Genomic DNA, 18,815 nt, shown 5'->3' with positions numbered 1-18,815 from the left:
TACATTTTTCTCTCAAATCCTAAATATTTTTGAGTGAATGTCACAGCATTTTAATATTGATGTCTTCTTGAATGAGTCACATAGATTCTAATCTAGTGCACTTATTCAAGTTGTGAATGAAAAGCACTATACTTGCATACAAAGGGACACTCATATTGACAAGTCCAGATAGGAATTGGGAGTTAAGCACAAGGCTGTACAATATCGGATATAAAGGTTTTTTTGCGCCTATTTAAAATACTTAAACCATCCTGTGCCAGTGGTTACCATCTCAGTATGTGAAGGCCTGTGTGCCCTGCTTAACTGTGAAAAAAAGGAAGTCATCTTAAGAAAGGAAGCTGTAAATGAGCACATGAACGCATATCTACAGCCTGCACTGGCAGGCAGAAGCCCTGCAACCACACACTCAGTCACAGGACCAGAACAGCACAGAAAACACCCACCCACCAAATGTAAGTGAAACTACAAAGAGGCGCAATGACACACAGGAAACACATCAGCAACATTATGGACTAAAAAAAGAGACTTAAGAAATAGACACAAACCTGAGTAAGAAAAGTAGCATTTTAAAAAGGGTAAGTTATCCATTTATGTTATTTTATTTCTTAATGGGAATTCTTTCCAGCTAAGTTCTCCAGTTGATTGCCTTTAAATGAATTTGAAGGTTCCTGTCTAAATGCCATGGGACATACAGTATTGAACTGCTCTGTAGCTCCTTTTCTGATGAGCTCATCATGAAACACATCTGTTGTGTTCATGTCAGATAATAAACTAGTGGTCTGAATTCCTTTGTCCATCTTTTGCTGCCTTGGCCTGAGCAGAACAGGTCAATACAGCATCCTTTTAAGCACTCAGGACCCTAGTAATGGGCTCTGATATTCTCTAGGGTGTGTCACTTTATCTCCCTCTGGCTTCTTCCTTCAATCTCTCACCACTGTTACATGAAATGGACCCGTTAGGATGGAGAACAATAGGACTTACACACATGCCTCCCTGCAGGACACTCCACTGTAGTTTTGTTTTTGACTTGAGGATGAGATTTTTAATCAAGAAGACAATCTGAAGCAAGAAAACGTACTTCTGGTGAGTCAAATGATGTGTTATGGTTTTGTTTACCAGTTTTAAATCGTTAGATTGCTTCTGGAGAGTATTGTCAAATATCTGTAGTATCAGTGAAATCCTCTTTGTTTGAACATATTTTAATGTGCATTCTCATATCACGCTGTTGTGATTTTATCATATATCTTGTACATTTGAACATACAGCCATGCAGACAATTAAAAAGACGCAGTGCACTGCTTGCTTTTGTGGGTGTTTTATGCGATGTAACGAGGATATGGGAAATTGCCACACATAATTGAACAACAAAGAGGTTTTAAAATACAGTTTTGTAAGTACAGTACAGTACATACTTCTGTTTTTCCATCCTTTATTTCTGGCTGCGTTACATATTCCTCGTGATGATCATGGAGTCTAAGTTTACAGAGTTTCTACTGAGGCACAAATTCCCCATTTCGTGACTAAAAAAGAGGAACAAGAAGCCACCAAAGATCAGGTTCCCATTATCCTTAACATGATCATTTAGATTAAAAAATCATATATATATATATATATATATATATATATATATGTACAGTATATAGCATATATCCTTTAATGGGGATCATCTGAACTTTGCAGGAATATTTGCAGATTCTTTTTCTGAATAAACCATACTGTACATGATTTGATTATTCTGCAAAGATCAAGTGTGTACTGTTGTCATGGAAATCTTCTTCTAAATACACTCCTTGTTAGTCACTGGGGGTAAAAACATCACATGTCTGAAAATATGTCTGTGTCCTTAAAGGCCAGTGAGGTGATCCCCTGTGGTAAACATGTTTCAGAACCAGCTGATACAAACACATACTGTAGTAACTCATGTTAAAGCACTAACAGGAAAGTCTCGTCCTGTATTATTTATCTCAACTGCTTCTGGCTTGTGAGCCACTCAAACAAAGCAAAGTGTGTGTGTGTGTGTGTGTGTGTGTGTGTGTGTGTGTGTGTGTGTGTGTGTGTGTGTGTGTGTGAGTTATCAACACAGTTGTGAGCAGTGAGAATGATTTTCAATTAAATAAGGTTAAAGACGATTAGAGAAAACATTTTGTCAAGCAGAAATGCGTTTTTTTACTTTACTTATTTCCATAAACTGTTTTTTAGTTTTATTTTATTTCTGTGTCAATGCCAAACATTTGGACCATCCCACATAGGATAAATAGACATTTAACAGACGTCTGCCAATCTCGCATATACAAATCATGTTGAGAAATACATTAATAACAAATGCAGTACAAACTAAGAAATATCTACAGTTAATCTAGGTAAAGAGCTTTTTTTCACTTCTCACAGGCTTTCTGAGGTTTCTCAAGTTCCACATGCTATAAACAGCCATCTCAGTTTTTGAGCAGCATCCATATTTACAAAATCAATATCTGTGTTTATCTTACTAAATAAGGCATTACGCTGTTCACAATAATGACAGTAGACGACAAAAGTGGAACTCATTTTCTATTATTATTTAAACATATAGTGGGTGGGTTAGCTCCTAACCCTAACCCACCCACAAGTTGGAAACCACTGGTCTACGGAAAGTAGTTTTTTATACAAAATAGCTATTTTTAAATGGAAATCTGTAGAAGTAGTTGAAGCTAACTACTTCTCCACATATGTACCTCTAGCTGTCAAATTAACTTCACTGGATCTGTTGGATGTTGTCTGATGTGCACTCGGGCTGTATGTCTGTCTATGCAGACCCCTGGAGCAAGAGGTGAAGATGGAGAAGTCAGAGATGTTTGGCTTCTCTCTGGAGACAGACGACAGGACGGAGGAGGAAAAAACGCGGCAGAAAGCGCCAAAGAAGGACGGTGTGTTTTCTGCCCTGGGTTTGGGCCAGGAGTTGCCCAAGTCTCCCATGGACACTGATTACCAGGAGGAAATGGAGAAGACCAAGCCTCAAAACAGATTCAATCTCAACTTTGACAAGTGAGTCTCCCCATGCAAAGATAAAGTGATGTCTGCCTTTTTTTAATACTCATAATACCATGGGTGCTGTGTATTGTCAAGCCCCATGGTTTTGATTAATGCAGAATGTGAAGCTGCTTGGCCTTTTGACCCACATTAATCTCTTGGAACTGTGTTATCTCTAAAATATTTTGTCGATAGGAGGATTCGACGTGAGCAGCAGCCCGACCAGAAGAGAGACAGCAAGACGTTTAACATTGATAGGTTGTTTGAAGCCGTGGCCAGCCGGGATGTCAGAAAGCTGGATGGCCTGCATCAGTACCTGCACCAGAACATGAAGAAACTCTCGGACTCTCTGTGTGAGTGTGAGACCCATGATGCAACAGCTGCACCACACAGTAAGCTGTAGACCTGTGTGTTATCTCCCTGAATGTGTGGTTGCACCCGCAGATCAGTCCTATGGTAAAACTGCCCTGATGAAGGCTCTGCTGCACCTCAGGGACGGCGAGAACAAGACGGTGGAACTATTAATCGACATTTCAGAGAAGATGGGCGACATTAAAGAGTTTGTGAATGCAGCCTACACCAACAGCTACTACAAAGGTAAACTGTGCATGAAGCAGAATTTCTGTGAGAATGTACTTTTGCAACATTCTGCTTTTTTTTAAATACGTATTGATGTGTGACTAGTCTCGCATTGCCAGACCTACAGTATCTCCAACCAATTACAATCATCTTGGGCGGCGCTAAGCTCTGGACGCAGCAACGGTGGCTCTGCAAAATAGTCTCGGGAAAGAACTTGTTCTGGTGGAACATTTGCACCCCGCAAAAGAAAACGCCACATACAATATTAAATAAAGTGAACTGTTCCCACAATACAGTAATGTGAGCTATTTAAATTAGATAGATACATGGTTAAACCTCATTTGCTCTTACCAGTATATCGCCGTGTGTACTTCTTCCACAGTAATCCCACCAATCACTCCCAAAACTTCCCAGTTAGAGAGTAAATGCCTTAACGTTAAACATATTCTTTGTAAATCTTTACAATTATTCCCCTAAAGAACCAAGCAGGCCTGCTTTGTTGCACGATCCAAATTTTCTAACAAACTTGCCATTTTCAGCGTGTAGCTTGCCAGCTCGAGGTTAATTAGTGAGAGTTTGAGAACGGCAACACACAGAGAGCGGAAGGCGAGGGCAATTATTCTGGAAATGTACTTCTGTTGATCCAAACTAATGTGTGATTGACAGGCCAGACCGCTCTCCATATAGCCATTGAGAGGAGGAGTTGTTCCTATGTGAAGCTGCTGATCAGTAAAGGAGCAGATGTCCATGCCAAAGCCTGCGGAACATTCTTCCAACCACACGATGGCCCCAACTTCTACTTTGGTGAGTCCATGCTGCTGCAGGAGATCGCACAACTTACATTTCTCTAAATGTTTCCAACAATGTTCAAACCCAGAGAAATCTGTAATTTGAATCAATGACACGGAGCGTGGTACTTGTTCCCCTGTCAATGGCGTCATATAACGATTGAGCATGCCATTTCCAAATCATTTGATTTTATCGTTGTTAATACATACATACATACCATTTAGAAGACTAATATTATAAATTATATTGGAAACATTTCCAGATATTCTGAAGAGCTCTTACCGTTTAATCCTCTGAGACACATTTTTTTGTAATTTGTAGAGGGGACAGGGGACCCAATCATTTTGATGCATACTGGACCATGATTAGTTATCACAAAACCATACTCGCATACACACAGACAGAGATGCATTTAAATCAGTTATACAGAAGAAAACAAAGTGAACTGGATGTCTCTCTGTGTTGTCCTCAGGTGAGCTGCCTCTGTCTCTGGCAGCCTGCACCAACCAGCCCGACATGGTGGACTTCCTCATGGAGAACAGTTACCAACGAGCGAACGCTACGATGGTAGACTCTAGCGGCAACACAGTGCTGCACGCCCTGGTGGTGGTGGCTGACAACACTGAGGATAACACACAGTTTATTACCAAAATGTACGACCGCATCCTCAAAACCACAGCCAAGCTGGACCTCATGCTGAAGCTAGAGGACATTGAGAACCACAAGGGGCTGACGCCTCTCAAAATGGCTGCCAAGACTGGCAAGATTGGGGTAAACACATACTGCAGAGTCACTTCAGACACAGCCGAATAGAAATTAGTTATGGGACGATATGCTTTGGTCCCAATTGGCATCTTTCACGATACATGGGTGCCGATTCGATTTGTATTGCGAGTCTAGAAGTATTCCAATTCAACAGTATTGAGTATTGAGATTTTCTTTTCCTTCTTTTACAAAAACAAAAAGTTGAATAACACACCTCTAGAGACAATTTATGATTAGACATTTCTAAAGACTAATTGTTTTCTAAAAGTCAGTCAGTCAGTCTGACATTTATTTCATTTGTAAAAAAGTACATAACAGGTATTTTCTGCTTTTTCTGCTTCAGCTCTGTTTTGCTAGAAACAGATATGATTTAGTTGCCGTCGGCGGTACCGTATAAACAGAAAATATTTAGGTGAATGAATCACTGGCAAAGAAATAAAATGAAAAAATATTGATTCTGGTGAAAAGAATCGATTTTAAAAATCGTCACCAAAAAAAAAAATCAGGATACACACATCGATTTATTTTCCCACCCCTCATAGAAATATATTGGGGCCCAAGGTCAAAAATATACTATTGGATCCCAGCTTCTCTGACAACCCAGAAGGTAATGTTTTAGTGGGCCCTATGAGTTTCTGGATTGGGGTCTGTAGTCCTTCAGGCTAAAGTGGAGTCACATACATGTCTACAATTTCAGTCCAGATGTTGCACTACCTGGATGACTGGGATTAAACATTTCCAGACATTATTTTACTCTGACTTTCCTTTCATTTGTCTGCAGCTTTTTTCACACATCCTAAAACGGGAATTCCAAGAGAGTCACACCAAACATTTGTCCCGTAAATTCACTGAGTGGGTTTACGGGCCCGTCCACAGCTCCCTGTACGACCTGGCCTCTGTGGACTCGTTTGAGGAAAACTCAGTCATGGAGATACTGGTCTACGGCAGTGACATTCCTGTGAGTAGCCAGCATTGTTAGCCCAGTCAGAGCAGCTGCTGCTGTAGTTACTCTGTACTCAAACATCTGTCTCCTCTCAGAACCGCCACGAGATGCTCCAGTTGGAGCCTCTGAGCCAGATGCTGGAGGAGAAGTGGAAGACGTTTGCTGGCCCAATGTTTTTTTTTAACTACGTGGTCTACATCCTGTACCTGATCATCTTCACTGTGGTTGCCTACTATAGAAAGGGTGGAAAGGTGAGCTGGCTGCTACAAACTGTGTAATTGATCCTATTGAGCCATCCCAGACAGACCTGTGCTGATGTTGCTTGTGTTTCTTCTTTCTGCCCCACAGCTGCCGTTTCCCCTCGAACACACCCCACTGGGTTACCTGTATGTCTCAGGCCAGCTAGTGACAGCGCTGGCAAACTGCTATTTCTTTGTCATTGGGGTATGTAAGTGCCCATGCCTTTTAAATTCAAATTAAAATCCAGGGGCTCATATCACCAACCTTGTGGAAGTTGTGCTCCAATTATGTGATTTATCAAAATCCTTATCTAAATCCCTAGATCGTAGACATGAAGAGGAAACGCCCGAAGCTGGAGACGTTGCTGATTGATGGATATTATGAGATTCTTTTGTAAGTAGCAATGTTTATATCTCCCAGATGTGGTCAAAAAGGAGAAGGTATCCTGCAAAAAATTGTTGTAAACGAACAAGTTATGTTTACAGTGATAGTTTTTAATCCAATGCAACATTTGCTAAGCTGATTTTTTTTAATACACACTCACACTCATGCGTGTGTGTCTTTGTGCGCGAAAGAGTAACTCAACACCAGGCTGAAAACAGTGTTTGACCTGGCTGTGGTCAGAAATGTGCCACCTTGACAAAAACCCAACAGTGATGTAACAGTGTACTGACACACCTAATTAGAGTACACGTCTACATCACTGCTGCAAGCTCAGAAGTTAGACCACCAGAGGTCAGCAAAACAACATTTTTCTAAAGTTACATTGCTTTTTAAAAATATTCAGTTTGGGGTTTAGGAGCAACTTTCTTCACAAGATCCTCACCCACTGTGAAAGAGTTTTCAACATATTTATGAAAATGATGTTTTTTAGGAATTAATAGGAAACATTGTGCAGAATAAGTTTTACACCCAAAGTCAGGTTTACATACAGTGCCTATAAAAAGTATTCGCTCCCTTTTCACGTTGTCTTGTTTTACAACATTGACTTAAAGTAGATTTAATGTGTTTTTGTGGCCATTTTAAAACATACTTTTCACACTATTCACACAGAACAACACACACGTTAATCCAACATATTACCACAATTAACTGACATATAGAATCAGGTTAAGAAGAAATAAAATGAAATTAGACAAAACAGCAATGAAAAAAGTGGGGATACATCCGCCAACACAGTTCCACCCATCTTTCTTGCTGCTTTGTTTTTCATGAAAACTTTCTATGTATTTTTTAATACAAAAGGAGCATATTGGACTTGGAATCATCTTTAACTGACAGCATCTCTAAGATGATAGATGGTAACTGTGAACAATTGAACCATAGTGGTGATGGTAACTGACACTGTACCTATAGACCCATGCAATTTCTGTTGCATCTGTTATAGTGCTTTTCAGTCACCTTTTGCTTGGAGTGTTCCTTTGTCGTTTTGCCACAATACTTACCAGCGGTGGAAGAAGTATTCAGATCCTAATACCACACTGTAAAAATACATACATTCTGAACAAGTGAAAGTCCTGCATTGAAAATGTTACTTAAAGGTGCTGTAGGTAGGATTGCGAAGATCCAGGACTTAGCCAAAAAATTTGAACATTGACAACTTCTCAGTCCCTCCCCCCTTTCCGCTAAAGCCCAAAACGGTCTCCTAAGCTCCTCCCCCCACAAGGGAGCATGAATGCGTGTGCATGAATAGTGATTGACATACAGTTAGACACCCCCCCCTGGCCCTGATTGGTGCATCTGAACAGGGAGCGGTGGATTTTTGCAAATCACACTACAGGCTGTAGGTGGTGCCTTTTTAAATGACCTGCTTCATGTAGTTCTACTGGAACATAGGGTCAGTTTCAGCAAATATGACAGAAAGTTAGTTTTATAAGTCTTACCTACTGCACCTTTAAGTAAAAGTATGCAAGTATCATCAGGAAAATTTATTTAAAGTACTAAACATAAAAGTAATCAATGCAGAAAAATCCTCACATTTTAGAAACTGGAAACGATCCAAACAGTTCTGTCAATCAACTAAGTGTTTAATCAGCTAATCATTTAGCTGGATTTGTAGGCCTGCATATTGTTGGGTAGTTCAATTTATAATAAAACATTGTATTTTATAAACATGTATTTTGTGTGCAAAAATCTTAACTTGGAAAGTAACTAGTAACTAAAGCTGTCAGGTTAATGTAGTGGCGTAAAAAGTATAATAATTCTCTCTGAAATGTAGTGGAGTAGAAGTAGAAAGTGGCATGAAAAGAAAAGACTCAAGTACCTCAAATTCGTACTTAGTACAGTACTTGAGCAAATGTACTTAGTTACACTCCACCACTGATACTGACTCACCAAAACTGTGACCTTCCAGATACACTTGTAATTATTCTACAATCAACTGAAACCCCTCAACTACACACAGGTGATCTTTAATGTTTGTATTTTATATTTGTAATTAATGTAGATTCCTTCGTATAGATCTGCTTTCACTTTGACTTTAAAATGACTTTTCTGTTAATCAGTGTCAAAAAAGCCACATTAAATCTTCTTGATTGATGAGTGTGAATATAATTTGTGAATACTTTTTTATAGGCACTGTATAATCTTAAATCTAGTGAAAGAAAAAAACATTATAAAACATAATTTGGTGGTTCTCTTGACAATGCTTAATCACCAAATAACTCCTGGGATTTATTGAACAGCACAGATGATCTGAGGATAGGTTCTTCTTTTTTCTTCTGTGTCATTTTGTGTTTTGGACTTACGTACACACTATATAGTAAAATCCTCATATTTTATAGTACACATTTGTATTTTTAGCATGTAGCTATGCAGGATCACAGTGGCTTCTCTGCTTTTGGTAGTTTTGTGCAGGGCGCCCTGTTCCTGGCCTCCGCCGGGCTGTACCTGTTCGGGCGGCGGGAGTACCTCGGCTTGCTGGTGCTGTGTCTTGCTCTCAGCTGGGTGAACATGCTCTACTTCTCCAGAGGCGACAAACACATGGGCATCTACAGCATCATGATACAGAAGGTATAGTCCACACAGGTGGCACTGCACCACAGTGAACATCACAGTCAACAATCTGATCCCTGAAGTCTCTTTTCTTCTCTGTAGATGATCCTTTGTGATATCCTGCGCTTTCTTTTTGTCTACATCGTCTTCCTCTTGGGATTTTCAGCAGGTATTTCTCCTGTGTAAAGATTCATTCAAAAAGACATCTACTACTTATGCAAGAGGATAAAGGCCACATGTGAAAAAATGTATTTGTGTTCTGAGTTTAAAGTCAGAATTTAAGTTTAAAGTCAGAATTCTGAGAAAAAAGTCAGAATTCAAAGTTGTTTACGTTTTTCACGTGTCCCTAATCCTCTTCCAAAATGCTTTTTTACAAGGTAATGTTATCAAGAGTTTTACTTATCTTAAAGGGTAATTCCCTTTTTTTCAACCTAGGCCTATTTCCCTATGTTTTTGTGTGTAAGTGACTGATGAGAACAACAATCATTGAAATTGGTCCAGTATTAGCGAAATAGCAGTGACCAGCAGCCGCAGACCGGGCTGCAATATAACCATAGGGCAAATGTGCATCGTCAGTTACGTCCACTAAAAGTACTGTTTCTGCAACTGACAAGTGTCTGAAAACATTATGGAAAGGATCCCTAAGACCTTTTTGTTTAACCAGAAACAGCTCTGAGATCGCTAGCACGAAACCCACCAGACTCCATTAAAAAAAAACAACAATAAAGCCAACATATTTTCACATGTAAATTGATAAACTATGTGTTTATTTCAACCAAAACTAGAGTTTTGATTTTCATAGTTGAATGTTTTTTCTGTCAACTTTGAATGGTGTATTTTACGATGCTAAAATTTCTGTTTATTTACATAGATTCTGGTGGCCTTAGCAAACGTAATTTCGCAATGTTTAAAAAAAAAAGGATCTTACTCTTTAACAGAAAGGTCGACCTCCTCAGAAATCCTTTCCATAATGATGTCAGACACTTAGAATATTAATCTGAGCCTGTCAATGGCAAAACAAGCATTTTTGTGAACGTAAATTGACGGTGCACTGCCCTATAACTCACATTGTAGCTTGTTTTATTGACTGCCGACTGCAACGGTCTTGCTTAATACTGGACCAATTTCAACAATGAATGTTACCATCAGTCACTTATACACAAAAACATAGGAAAATAGGGTCCAGGTTGAAAAAAAACTAAGTAATAACTCAATTTAAAAGGTACAGGTTACCCATTAAATTGATTTGAAACACACCATGACCACGTTTTTTAAGGTCTATTACTTTCCTAAACAAATAACAGGCATTTTGAGATACAAACTTGTAATAACACTGCTATTGTCAATATGCCATGAATGGAGGATGTAGCCTACTGTATTTAAATTGCTTCCTATCTCCTGTCCTAGCGGTGGTCACATTGCTCATGGAGCCTCCTGAAAAAACGGGGCGCAGTTTCTTAACTACCATTGCCCCTGGTTCGGAGTGTGTAAAACCGTACTTCAGAAGCATCTCCTTCACCATTCTGGAACTCTTTAAGTTCACCATCGGCATGGGCGACATGGAGTTCACTGAGGGCTACGAGTATAAGGAGGTGTTCTACGTGCTCCTCATCGGCTACATAATTCTCACCTACATCCTGCTGCTCAACATGCTCATCGCCCTCATGAACCGCACCGTGGAGAGGATCACCATGGAGAGCACCAGCATCTGGAAGCTACAGGTGAGGCATCCAGGAGGGCTCCGTGGTCCAGTGTCTGTGTTCAAAGCAGCAGTGGTTTAATGAAGTGCTGTGACTGTTTTCAGAGGGCTATCACCATCCTGGAAATAGAGAAAAGGCTGTCTCGCTGTCTAAGGAAGAGGTTTCGCTGCGGGGTGGAGAAGAACATCCACACTGCTCTTGGAGATGACCGTCGCCGGTGTTTCAGGTTTGCTTCATGCAGTTCAATGATAATACAGCTAGCGACTGACATGTTTCGAGAGGCTCCATCAAGCTGCATGTGTACGTCCTGGATCACATGACAAGTGATGGTTCTAGACCATTTCAAATAGAAGGGCCATGCTGGGGCCACTTGCGATTTTAGGGGTACCAAATATATTAAGCACAAGAGTTCCATACCACCAACCCTCCATAGGTTTGGTTCTACAAAAGACTAACAATACACATATAACAATAAACACAAGAATACTCATTCTACGTTTGATTAATCACAGCACATGAATAATATTCCCTCTTTGGGGATAAAGTTGGGGTTAAAAATGTATGAAATAAACACAGTTAGGGGAGCCAAATGGGGGACGAGGCTTAATAATACGGGGGCACTGGCCACCCTTGCCCCCCCCCCTAGAACTGCCACTGGACAGGACACAACTCAATAATAAATGTTTTTGCACCATCACTGATAAGGCCCCAAAGGCCCCATCGCTGTGCGGCAATGGGTTTGTGGTAATGTGATTATCTTTTGGTAATTTTTACCATTAAAACACATATAAACAAGGGATGGCAATGTTGGTCTGTTGGTTTGTTGGCCGGTCTACCACTTTGGTTCAAACTGAAATATCTTATCTTATAATTGGATGGATAGCCATGACATTCAGATCAGACATTAATCTTCCCCTCAGGATGATTTGTAATAACTTGACTCCATTAACTTTTCATCTAGCGCCCATCATAAGATCTACATTTAGTTTTGCCCAATAATACTTTAGTTTATGACCAAATACCTGCAAAACTAATGACATTCCCATCAGCCTCAGCTGTACTTTGTTTAATGCTAATTAACAAATGTTAGCATGCAAACATGCTAAACTAAGATGGTGAACACTATAAACATGACACCTACTAAAACTCTTGCATGTTGTCATTGTGAGCAGGTTAGCATGCTAAATGCTAATATTAAAGGCAGGGTTGGTAATGTTGAAAAATTTGCAAGATTTGAAAGTAGCATCTCCTCAGGGCTCCGTCTAACCCCTAACCAGAGCAGAGCGGAGAAAGCACCGCAATTTGTCTTCATGTTTCATTCACCAGTTTAGCAAACACCTAATATTATCATACCGAATGTTTAAGACTAACATGGCTACTTTTAACAATGCGCCGACCACGCACATTGAGCTCAGGCTCGGGGAAGGAAGGCATTTCATTGGTTGTTTCCAGCGGACCGTGAGTCAGTGATTGGTGGGTGTTTTTACAGGATTACAGCAGCTACAGGTGACAGATCTTTTTTGCTCCTTTTTCAGAACCCATAAGTTATTTATTGCTGGCGGGTTGTAGTGTGGAAAAAGTTACCAACCCTGCCTTTAACTTCAAGCATAAAAGGTACTAATTGGTTTTCAATGACTGTGGGCAAAACATATTGAAGCCAGCATACGCAATCTGCTGAGTGCACTGTGCCTGACAGGAACTCAAAGGCAACAGGATACATGCTCAGTGCACATGGCTCCCTAGCAGATTAATCCAGGGCTGGAGAAAAGAGCATGTTTGCTATGTTTATGATGGTTGAATACCCAGTAGTACTTACTAGTGATAAGCAGAGGCATGCTTTCTATTCATGTCTACTGCTCAGGAGTGGTCCCCTATTGTGTCCAGTTATGCTGGATAAGACACTAAATCTGCACGTGTGTCCAGAAATGGTGGATTTGTATAGGCGGTTTCCTGGTGATAGAAAGGAGTACTGTGAGAGGTTTACTTCTGAAGTTGTTTTCTGACTTACATTTTTGGCAGGTGTGGTCTGTTATTGGACTTGGTTGTGAGACAGTCTGCTATGTTACAAAATCTCTTGTACATGTCAAACCACCTCTACAGGCTGATTATCTGAGCAGCGAAAGAAAATCAAGGTATAGCAAGTAATAATACCAAAGCAGAAAAGAAACAAAGGTGTAGGCGTGAAGATTTAACAGAAGATGCAGCTGTGTGAGCAGCATCGATTGATGCGCAGCACACTGTGTTCTTCACTAATTTGCCTTCTCTGACAGCTGAGTGATGCATCACACAGCAGACAGTAATTGGAGCATGTGTCCTCTTGTCGTCTCAGAGTGGAGGAAGTCAACTGGAACAAATGGAACATCAACCTGGGCAAAATCAATGAGGATCCTGGGTGCTGCGATCGTGCCCAACAGCCCGCCTCAAACACTCTCCCGTACAGACCAACCAGAGGTGCAGAAACATGAAACGCTTTTTTTTTGCAATTAGAAAATGCTTTTTAAGCATTTCTCTGTGACAGGAAAGTAATCCATGTCTAGTAACATTTCCTTCTGTATCCACAGGGAGGAGCTGGAGAGGCTTATTCATGGATGGCAGTCGACGGTCGCGGCAGACATACGAGTCCACAGAGATGAGTCCTCTGGACACCTCGCCGGTCTAAAGAGACAACAGAGAGCTTCACTCTGGCTGCTCAACCTGACTGACCCGAGCATCGAGGCATTCAAACCTAGTGTATACTAGACAGTATTCAGTTTCAGTTCCACAAGAAATGTAACTGTCAAATGTGTGGACTGCCTTTCTGACTGACTGATATTCCCATGCCAACTTGATTTAAAATCCTGTCTTTGAGGCAATATTTCACTGAGATGAGCAGTGATGAGGAAGATATTGCAGATCTTTGTTCATCTGACTGACATAATTGCGTAAAATAGAATGTATCAAAGCTGCTTAATTGCAAAGTCACATGTTTGCAATACATTAAACATTTAATCCAAAGGCTTTTGCACATGCTGTTTCTACCACCACCTGAACAGGATGCACATCCTCTCTGCACAAAGGCCAAAACCTGCCGGCACCTCTGACATCGCTCAAAATCCTTCATGGAGTACTGATTACGAAAGGTGCTGATCCTACTCTCCTGCTGTGTGCCCTTTATACAAGTCCCATTTTCATCACAGCCAGACAAGCTAAATCTACTGCAGCCAGATAGTCCTGTGGATTTCGCAGCTTGCTTTGTCTACTCTACTTCCTGTTTCTATTTGGGAGAGGCAGGCTCTGATAAATGGCATGAAAGCACAGCAATCAGGTGCAATAATCGCCACCTTCAGCAATAGCTGTCTCAGTTACAAATTGCATGTGGTTTAGGCGGGCCTTTTGAACCGTTTAGCCATTTGTAAGGCTGATTATGTAAGACACAAATCTGTGAATAGTAACTGACCGGAACTGTCAGGACAAGATGACAATAGTTGTCCTATCATGCAAAATGAAGGGAGCAGGAGAAAAGTTCACACCATTTTTTTGCTGAAAAGTGCACACCTGTTGTCAGTTTGAATCAGTGTTGCAGATAATCCAAACAATGGTTCAGACTAATTTCAAAGCATAAATTAGAACTTTATTTTATTATTACAATATTACAAAAAGAGTAGCACAACTCTCACTCTCTTGCCTCTTATCTGTCGTACAGAATGACACAAAAGAAAGGCTTGTGGACCTTCTTCCATTTCACAGCAATAGTACAAGAAACAAAGAAGGAAAGAAAATTTAAATAACAAGCAAATCAAGTATTTTAAATAGTCACAACTGCAAACTGAAGCTTTGAAACTTGGGGAAAAAAAATGTTACAACTCAGTAACTACACTTTGCTAAAATATATAATTACAAAATATGACTCCTTTTTCTTGCTTTCCATTATAAAGAATCGCTAAGGAATTGCTCTGTCTATTCAATAAAACAAAAAGAGAAGAAAAAAGAAACCAAAAATTGCTGTTTCTGTGTATCCTTACCATCTTCTTTCTCCTTATTATTTGGGGTTTTCATTAAAACCATGCTCATTTTCAAGGGAAGTCCAAGGACCAAACACTTAAGGCTTTTTAAGGGCTGTTAGGGAGTTAAGTGAACAAAACATGGGCGTCTCTCTCTCTCTCTCTCACGCACACACTCACCCTTACCTCTACCCACATCAGATCGGCAGGCAACATTCACACACAATCGTTAAACTTTAAAGTTACAGTAGTCTAGTAGGTAAGCCAGTGTACAATAAAATAAACAATGCATTTGCTGTTTCACTTTAAAACTTAAAAGTACGTTTTATCTACCTCCAAGTGATCTTGCAAGTGATCAATTTGGTCTTTTCAAACCGACTTCACATCAGAATCAGTAGCAACTACACATAACTTAATTCACTTAAGTTCCTGCTGTCAGGATCAAAACTCTGGTGAGGCTCGTAGTTGGATTCTACATGACCTTTATTAACACTATCATTTCTTCTAATCCAGAGTTTTGTCCTGGTAACTAACCTACCGCCTTCAATAACTGCAAAAAACAAATAATCTTAACATTCAAGTAATACGTTTGTCATGGTTACAAAAAAACGATCTGAAAAGGAAACAAACACAAAATGGCACATCTTCATAACAGTGTGTCCTTGTTTACATGACTTTGGCCATTTTAAGGTATCAGAGTTAATCTTTCATGACTTTTTTTCTGCACAAAACATTTCACGATCTTGTTGCCAAACCTTCCTGGCATTGACAAAAAGTTGTTTTTTAAACACCTGAATTCATTGCAGCATTTTCAGCAGGACAGAGCATCACCTTTTCAACACATTTGCTCCCTGCTGGATCTTGACTATGTACAAACAACCTGATTACATGCTTCCTAAACTGACAGAGAGGAATCAATCTTGAACAATCCTATTATACAAATAAATAATTACATGTAAAAAAAAGAATAAAACCTATCCGTACATTGTGCATACCGAAAGCTTTTCTGACTTTGTAGTCTCCAGTGTCTGGTGGCTTTGCACTAAAATAAGAGTATTACTTTTTTCTGTCCTCAAATGATTGTGTTTAATCTTGAAGTTACCATGAGATTAGAGCAACAACACCAAAATTAATTTAAATTAGTCACTTGTCTAATTAAACTAGTCTGAGTCCAAGTTCCTGACATGACCTTGTACGTTTTTCAGTGAGGGATCCATCGGTTCTTCTTCTTTCTTACATGCATAAGAAACTGCTACTGATAGGTCTGAAGTAGAAATAACACAGGATCTGTTCAGATCCAGGCACACAGATACAGTAGAGGAAGGAGGGAATGACAGTACAGATGTGTATACACACGCACATAAAAAAGTTCCCTAAAGTGCCAGGTAAAAGCACTCATTAACAAAAACAAAAGTAGCAATTGATCACTTGCAAGATTTATTTTTAACAAAAAGAACCAAAAAAAACCCTACTGTTCTCCATTAAATATATTAATTTACCCTCTTTAACATTAGCGGTCGTTTGTTTAAGTTATCAATTAGGTTTTATTCATGTGTTTCCTTCCTTAAGACTAAACAAAGGGGTTTTGATAACTGTTGTGTAGACAAGGCCATAGCTTATCTGTACCCTGGGTGCTGGATGAGAGCGGTTCTGCCATCCCCAACCTCTGGACCTACCCTGCTCAGAGGAGGCCTGTGCATCTTGCCCATCAACCCTAGATTCTGATCGCGGAAGTAGGGCGTCTGGAAGTCCCCACCCAAGTAATCTGCTGTTTGAATCAGATTAGACTGGGCGGAGGAGGTGGAGGAGCTCGTTCCTAGCCTGAAATGGGGAGCCCCAGGGGGCCCACAGTCTAGTGTGGTGCACCCCCCTGGGCCCGCACCGTGGAATGGCATGGCTATGTCCTGAGACCCGGAGCTGTCACTGTTGGGTGTGGGTAGGATGCTGCTGTTCCAAATGTGGGACTGGAAGTAGTGACCATTAGTGTAGTGGGCCATTGGGCCGGGCATGCCGTTGTTGACAGGGGGAGAGGGGGTGGGCCTCTCTACGGGAGGTTTCAGTGTGTAAGGCTGACCCACACACACCTCTGCAGGGTAGCCCATGCTGTTAAAATGGAAGGCGGGGTCCCTGGAAGGCTGCTTGCAGAGGTGGCTCCCACCGTTCTGAATGTGGGGTACATGAGCCAACTGGTGCTGATTCCAAGAGCGCATCTTCTGCTGCGCGTTATGTTGTAGCTGTTGTTGCTGCTGATTCTGTTGTTGGTGCAGCATGTGGTGCTGCTGCTTGAGATCAGTGTGGTTGGAAGGCAAGTGGTTCATAATTGCCACGCTGTGTGGGGGGTGAGCTCCCAACGGGGCGGTGGCTTTCTCTTGAGAGCCAATGATGCAGTTGGGTGGGGGGAAGCCAGGGGTGGCAGGGTTGCTGTGCATGGACACCCTGGAGCAGGCGCTGATAAGCAGGTTGCGACTGATGGGGCTGGGGTTGGCGATCTGGCCCTCACACATGGAGGTGGCTCCTGCACCTTGGGCCCGAGCTTGGCAGAACTGGTTGATCTGATGCACAATGGTGCTCAAGTCAGCCTGGCGGCCCTGGTGCAGCCCAGCAGCCATGGAGAGTGGAACGGTTGAGGTAGAGACGGTAACATTAGGTGGTGCATCGCCATCTGGCAGCTTTCTGCTCCCCTGCAGGCCATGTGGTGGCTGCTGCTGAAGGTGCTGCTGCTGAAGCATGACGGTAGTTGGCCCCTGTGGGTGACCAAGGGCTGGGTGCTGAGACAGAGTCTGAAGTCTGTGTGGGCCCTGAGGGGGCTGGGCCATGGGGGGAGGGTGTCTGAGGCTCTGGGTGTGACCCTGGTGCTGAGGGAGGGGCATCTGTAGAGTCTGAGGTGGGTCCTGTGGTTGGAGGGGTAAGCTCTGCTGGAGCCGGGTAAGGTTCGGCAGAGGTGGGTGGTGGTTTAAAGTGCTGGTCGAAGCCACTTGGTAGGGTCTGGTGTGGGGATTCATGATGACTTCAGGGTGCAAGCGAGCCCGGCTTCCGTCAAAATCTTTTAGGATGCCTTTGACTGTGGGCACCTTGATGATGGCGAGGAGGCCTGTCTTGGCACTGGCCTGAGAGGAAGGGTAAGGGCTGTAGCGCTGGCCTGACGTATCCAGCCCGTTGACTGTGCGGCGCACGTGGTTTCGCTGCGGCACCTTGACGCTGTTGGGGAAGATCTTGATGGTGAGGGGGTTGTTGGCAACCTTCTTAGCATATGCATCCAATTCTGCAGGGGTTGGAAACGGAGCGGATCTCATCCTTTGTGTGGTGTCCCCTGGGGTGGAGGAAAGGACAGGTCAGAGGTGAGACAGAAAGCAAGAAAAAGAGAATTAGGGGGGACCAAGAGAGTGGGGAGAGAGGCACAATGAGAGGGACAACTTCATCCAGGCAGAAGTGTATATAGTACAAAAGAGCACATCAGTTGTAATCTGAGCAGCTGAGCGGAACCTGATTTGGACAGCGCTCTCATATTCCATACCTCACTGTTTTTCTCCTAAAACCCTCGCAGATTCCGTCTCATGACAACAGAGAAAGAGAGATTTCCAATCTCATTTTCAGGTGAATTATTGTGGCGGACACATTCCGAGTCTCAAATCAAATTTTGTGGTGGTGTCTGTGACTTTGAGGTCAGGAGCTTTTAGTGTCCTTAATTTTTGCAGCATCCGGGCAAACAATAAGTATACATCTGGGGGGTGGGGGCTGTGCTGCTTGCTACTGAATCACAAACTAAACAAAGAATGAGCAAGGCAGTGTTGGTCCCCTGTGGCTGCTTTGGGAAGAAGG

At 41.7% G+C, this 18,815-nt stretch overlaps 2 protein-coding genes across 7 annotated transcripts in view; one reads left to right on the top strand and one right to left on the bottom strand.

Moving 5' to 3' along the window:
• The first annotated feature begins 267 nt into the window (after nucleotides 1-267).
• On the top strand, nucleotides 268-14,971 carry trpv1 (transient receptor potential cation channel, subfamily V, member 1). Of its 3 annotated transcripts, XM_031310741.2 has the most exons (17): nucleotides 268-575; nucleotides 1,000-1,083; nucleotides 2,791-3,021; nucleotides 3,202-3,359; nucleotides 3,451-3,603; nucleotides 4,252-4,389; nucleotides 4,847-5,145; nucleotides 5,921-6,097; nucleotides 6,178-6,333; nucleotides 6,431-6,526; nucleotides 6,645-6,715; nucleotides 9,169-9,334; nucleotides 9,419-9,485; nucleotides 10,724-11,037; nucleotides 11,121-11,242; nucleotides 13,346-13,467; nucleotides 13,578-14,971. In XM_031310741.2, the coding sequence occupies exons 3-17, from the start codon at nucleotides 2,813-2,815 to the stop codon at nucleotides 13,673-13,675; spliced, it is 2,346 nt and encodes a 781-aa protein (XP_031166601.1). In that variant the 5' UTR covers nucleotides 268-575; nucleotides 1,000-1,083; nucleotides 2,791-2,812; the 3' UTR covers nucleotides 13,676-14,971. The 3 variants fall into 3 exon arrangements, with proteins under 3 accessions (XP_031166601.1, XP_035864843.1, XP_031166602.1); XM_036008950.1 differs by lacking the exon at nucleotides 1,000-1,083 and having other exon boundaries at nucleotides 268-550; nucleotides 2,790-3,021; XM_031310742.2 differs by lacking the exon at nucleotides 1,000-1,083.
• fam222ba (family with sequence similarity 222 member Ba) overlaps nucleotides 14,605-18,815 on the bottom strand; it is a 32,360-nt gene continuing 28,149 nt past the window's right edge. For all 4 annotated transcript variants that reach the window (XM_031310743.2, XM_036008952.1, XM_036008953.1 and 1 more), the window contains exon 3: nucleotides 14,605-18,306. In XM_031310743.2, the coding sequence (XP_031166603.2) occupies nucleotides 16,613-18,306 (1,694 nt within the window). In that variant the 3' untranslated portion in view covers nucleotides 14,605-16,612. The remainder of the gene's footprint in view (nucleotides 18,307-18,815) is intronic.

This window comes from Sander lucioperca, chromosome 13 (genome assembly GCF_008315115.2).
Source record: "Sander lucioperca isolate FBNREF2018 chromosome 13, SLUC_FBN_1.2, whole genome shotgun sequence".
Lineage (NCBI taxonomy): Eukaryota > Metazoa > Chordata > Actinopteri > Perciformes > Percidae > Sander > Sander lucioperca.
The sequence above is the reverse complement of the archived record's forward strand: the minus strand, read 5'-3'. Positions and strand labels throughout refer to the sequence as shown.

Excerpts from the sequence above, each read along its gene's own strand:
- trpv1 (XM_036008950.1), top strand. The coding sequence starts at position 2,813 with ATGGAGAAGTCAGAGATGTTTGGCTTCTCTCTGGAGACAGACGACAGG. Across the intron at positions 6,716-9,168 it reads GGATATTATGAGATTCTTTT|TTTTGTGCAGGGCGCCCTGT; the intron begins GTAAGTAGCAAT and ends TGCTTTTGGTAG. Across the intron at positions 13,468-13,577 it reads CCCGTACAGACCAACCAGAG|GGAGGAGCTGGAGAGGCTTA; the intron begins GTGCAGAAACAT and ends CTGTATCCACAG.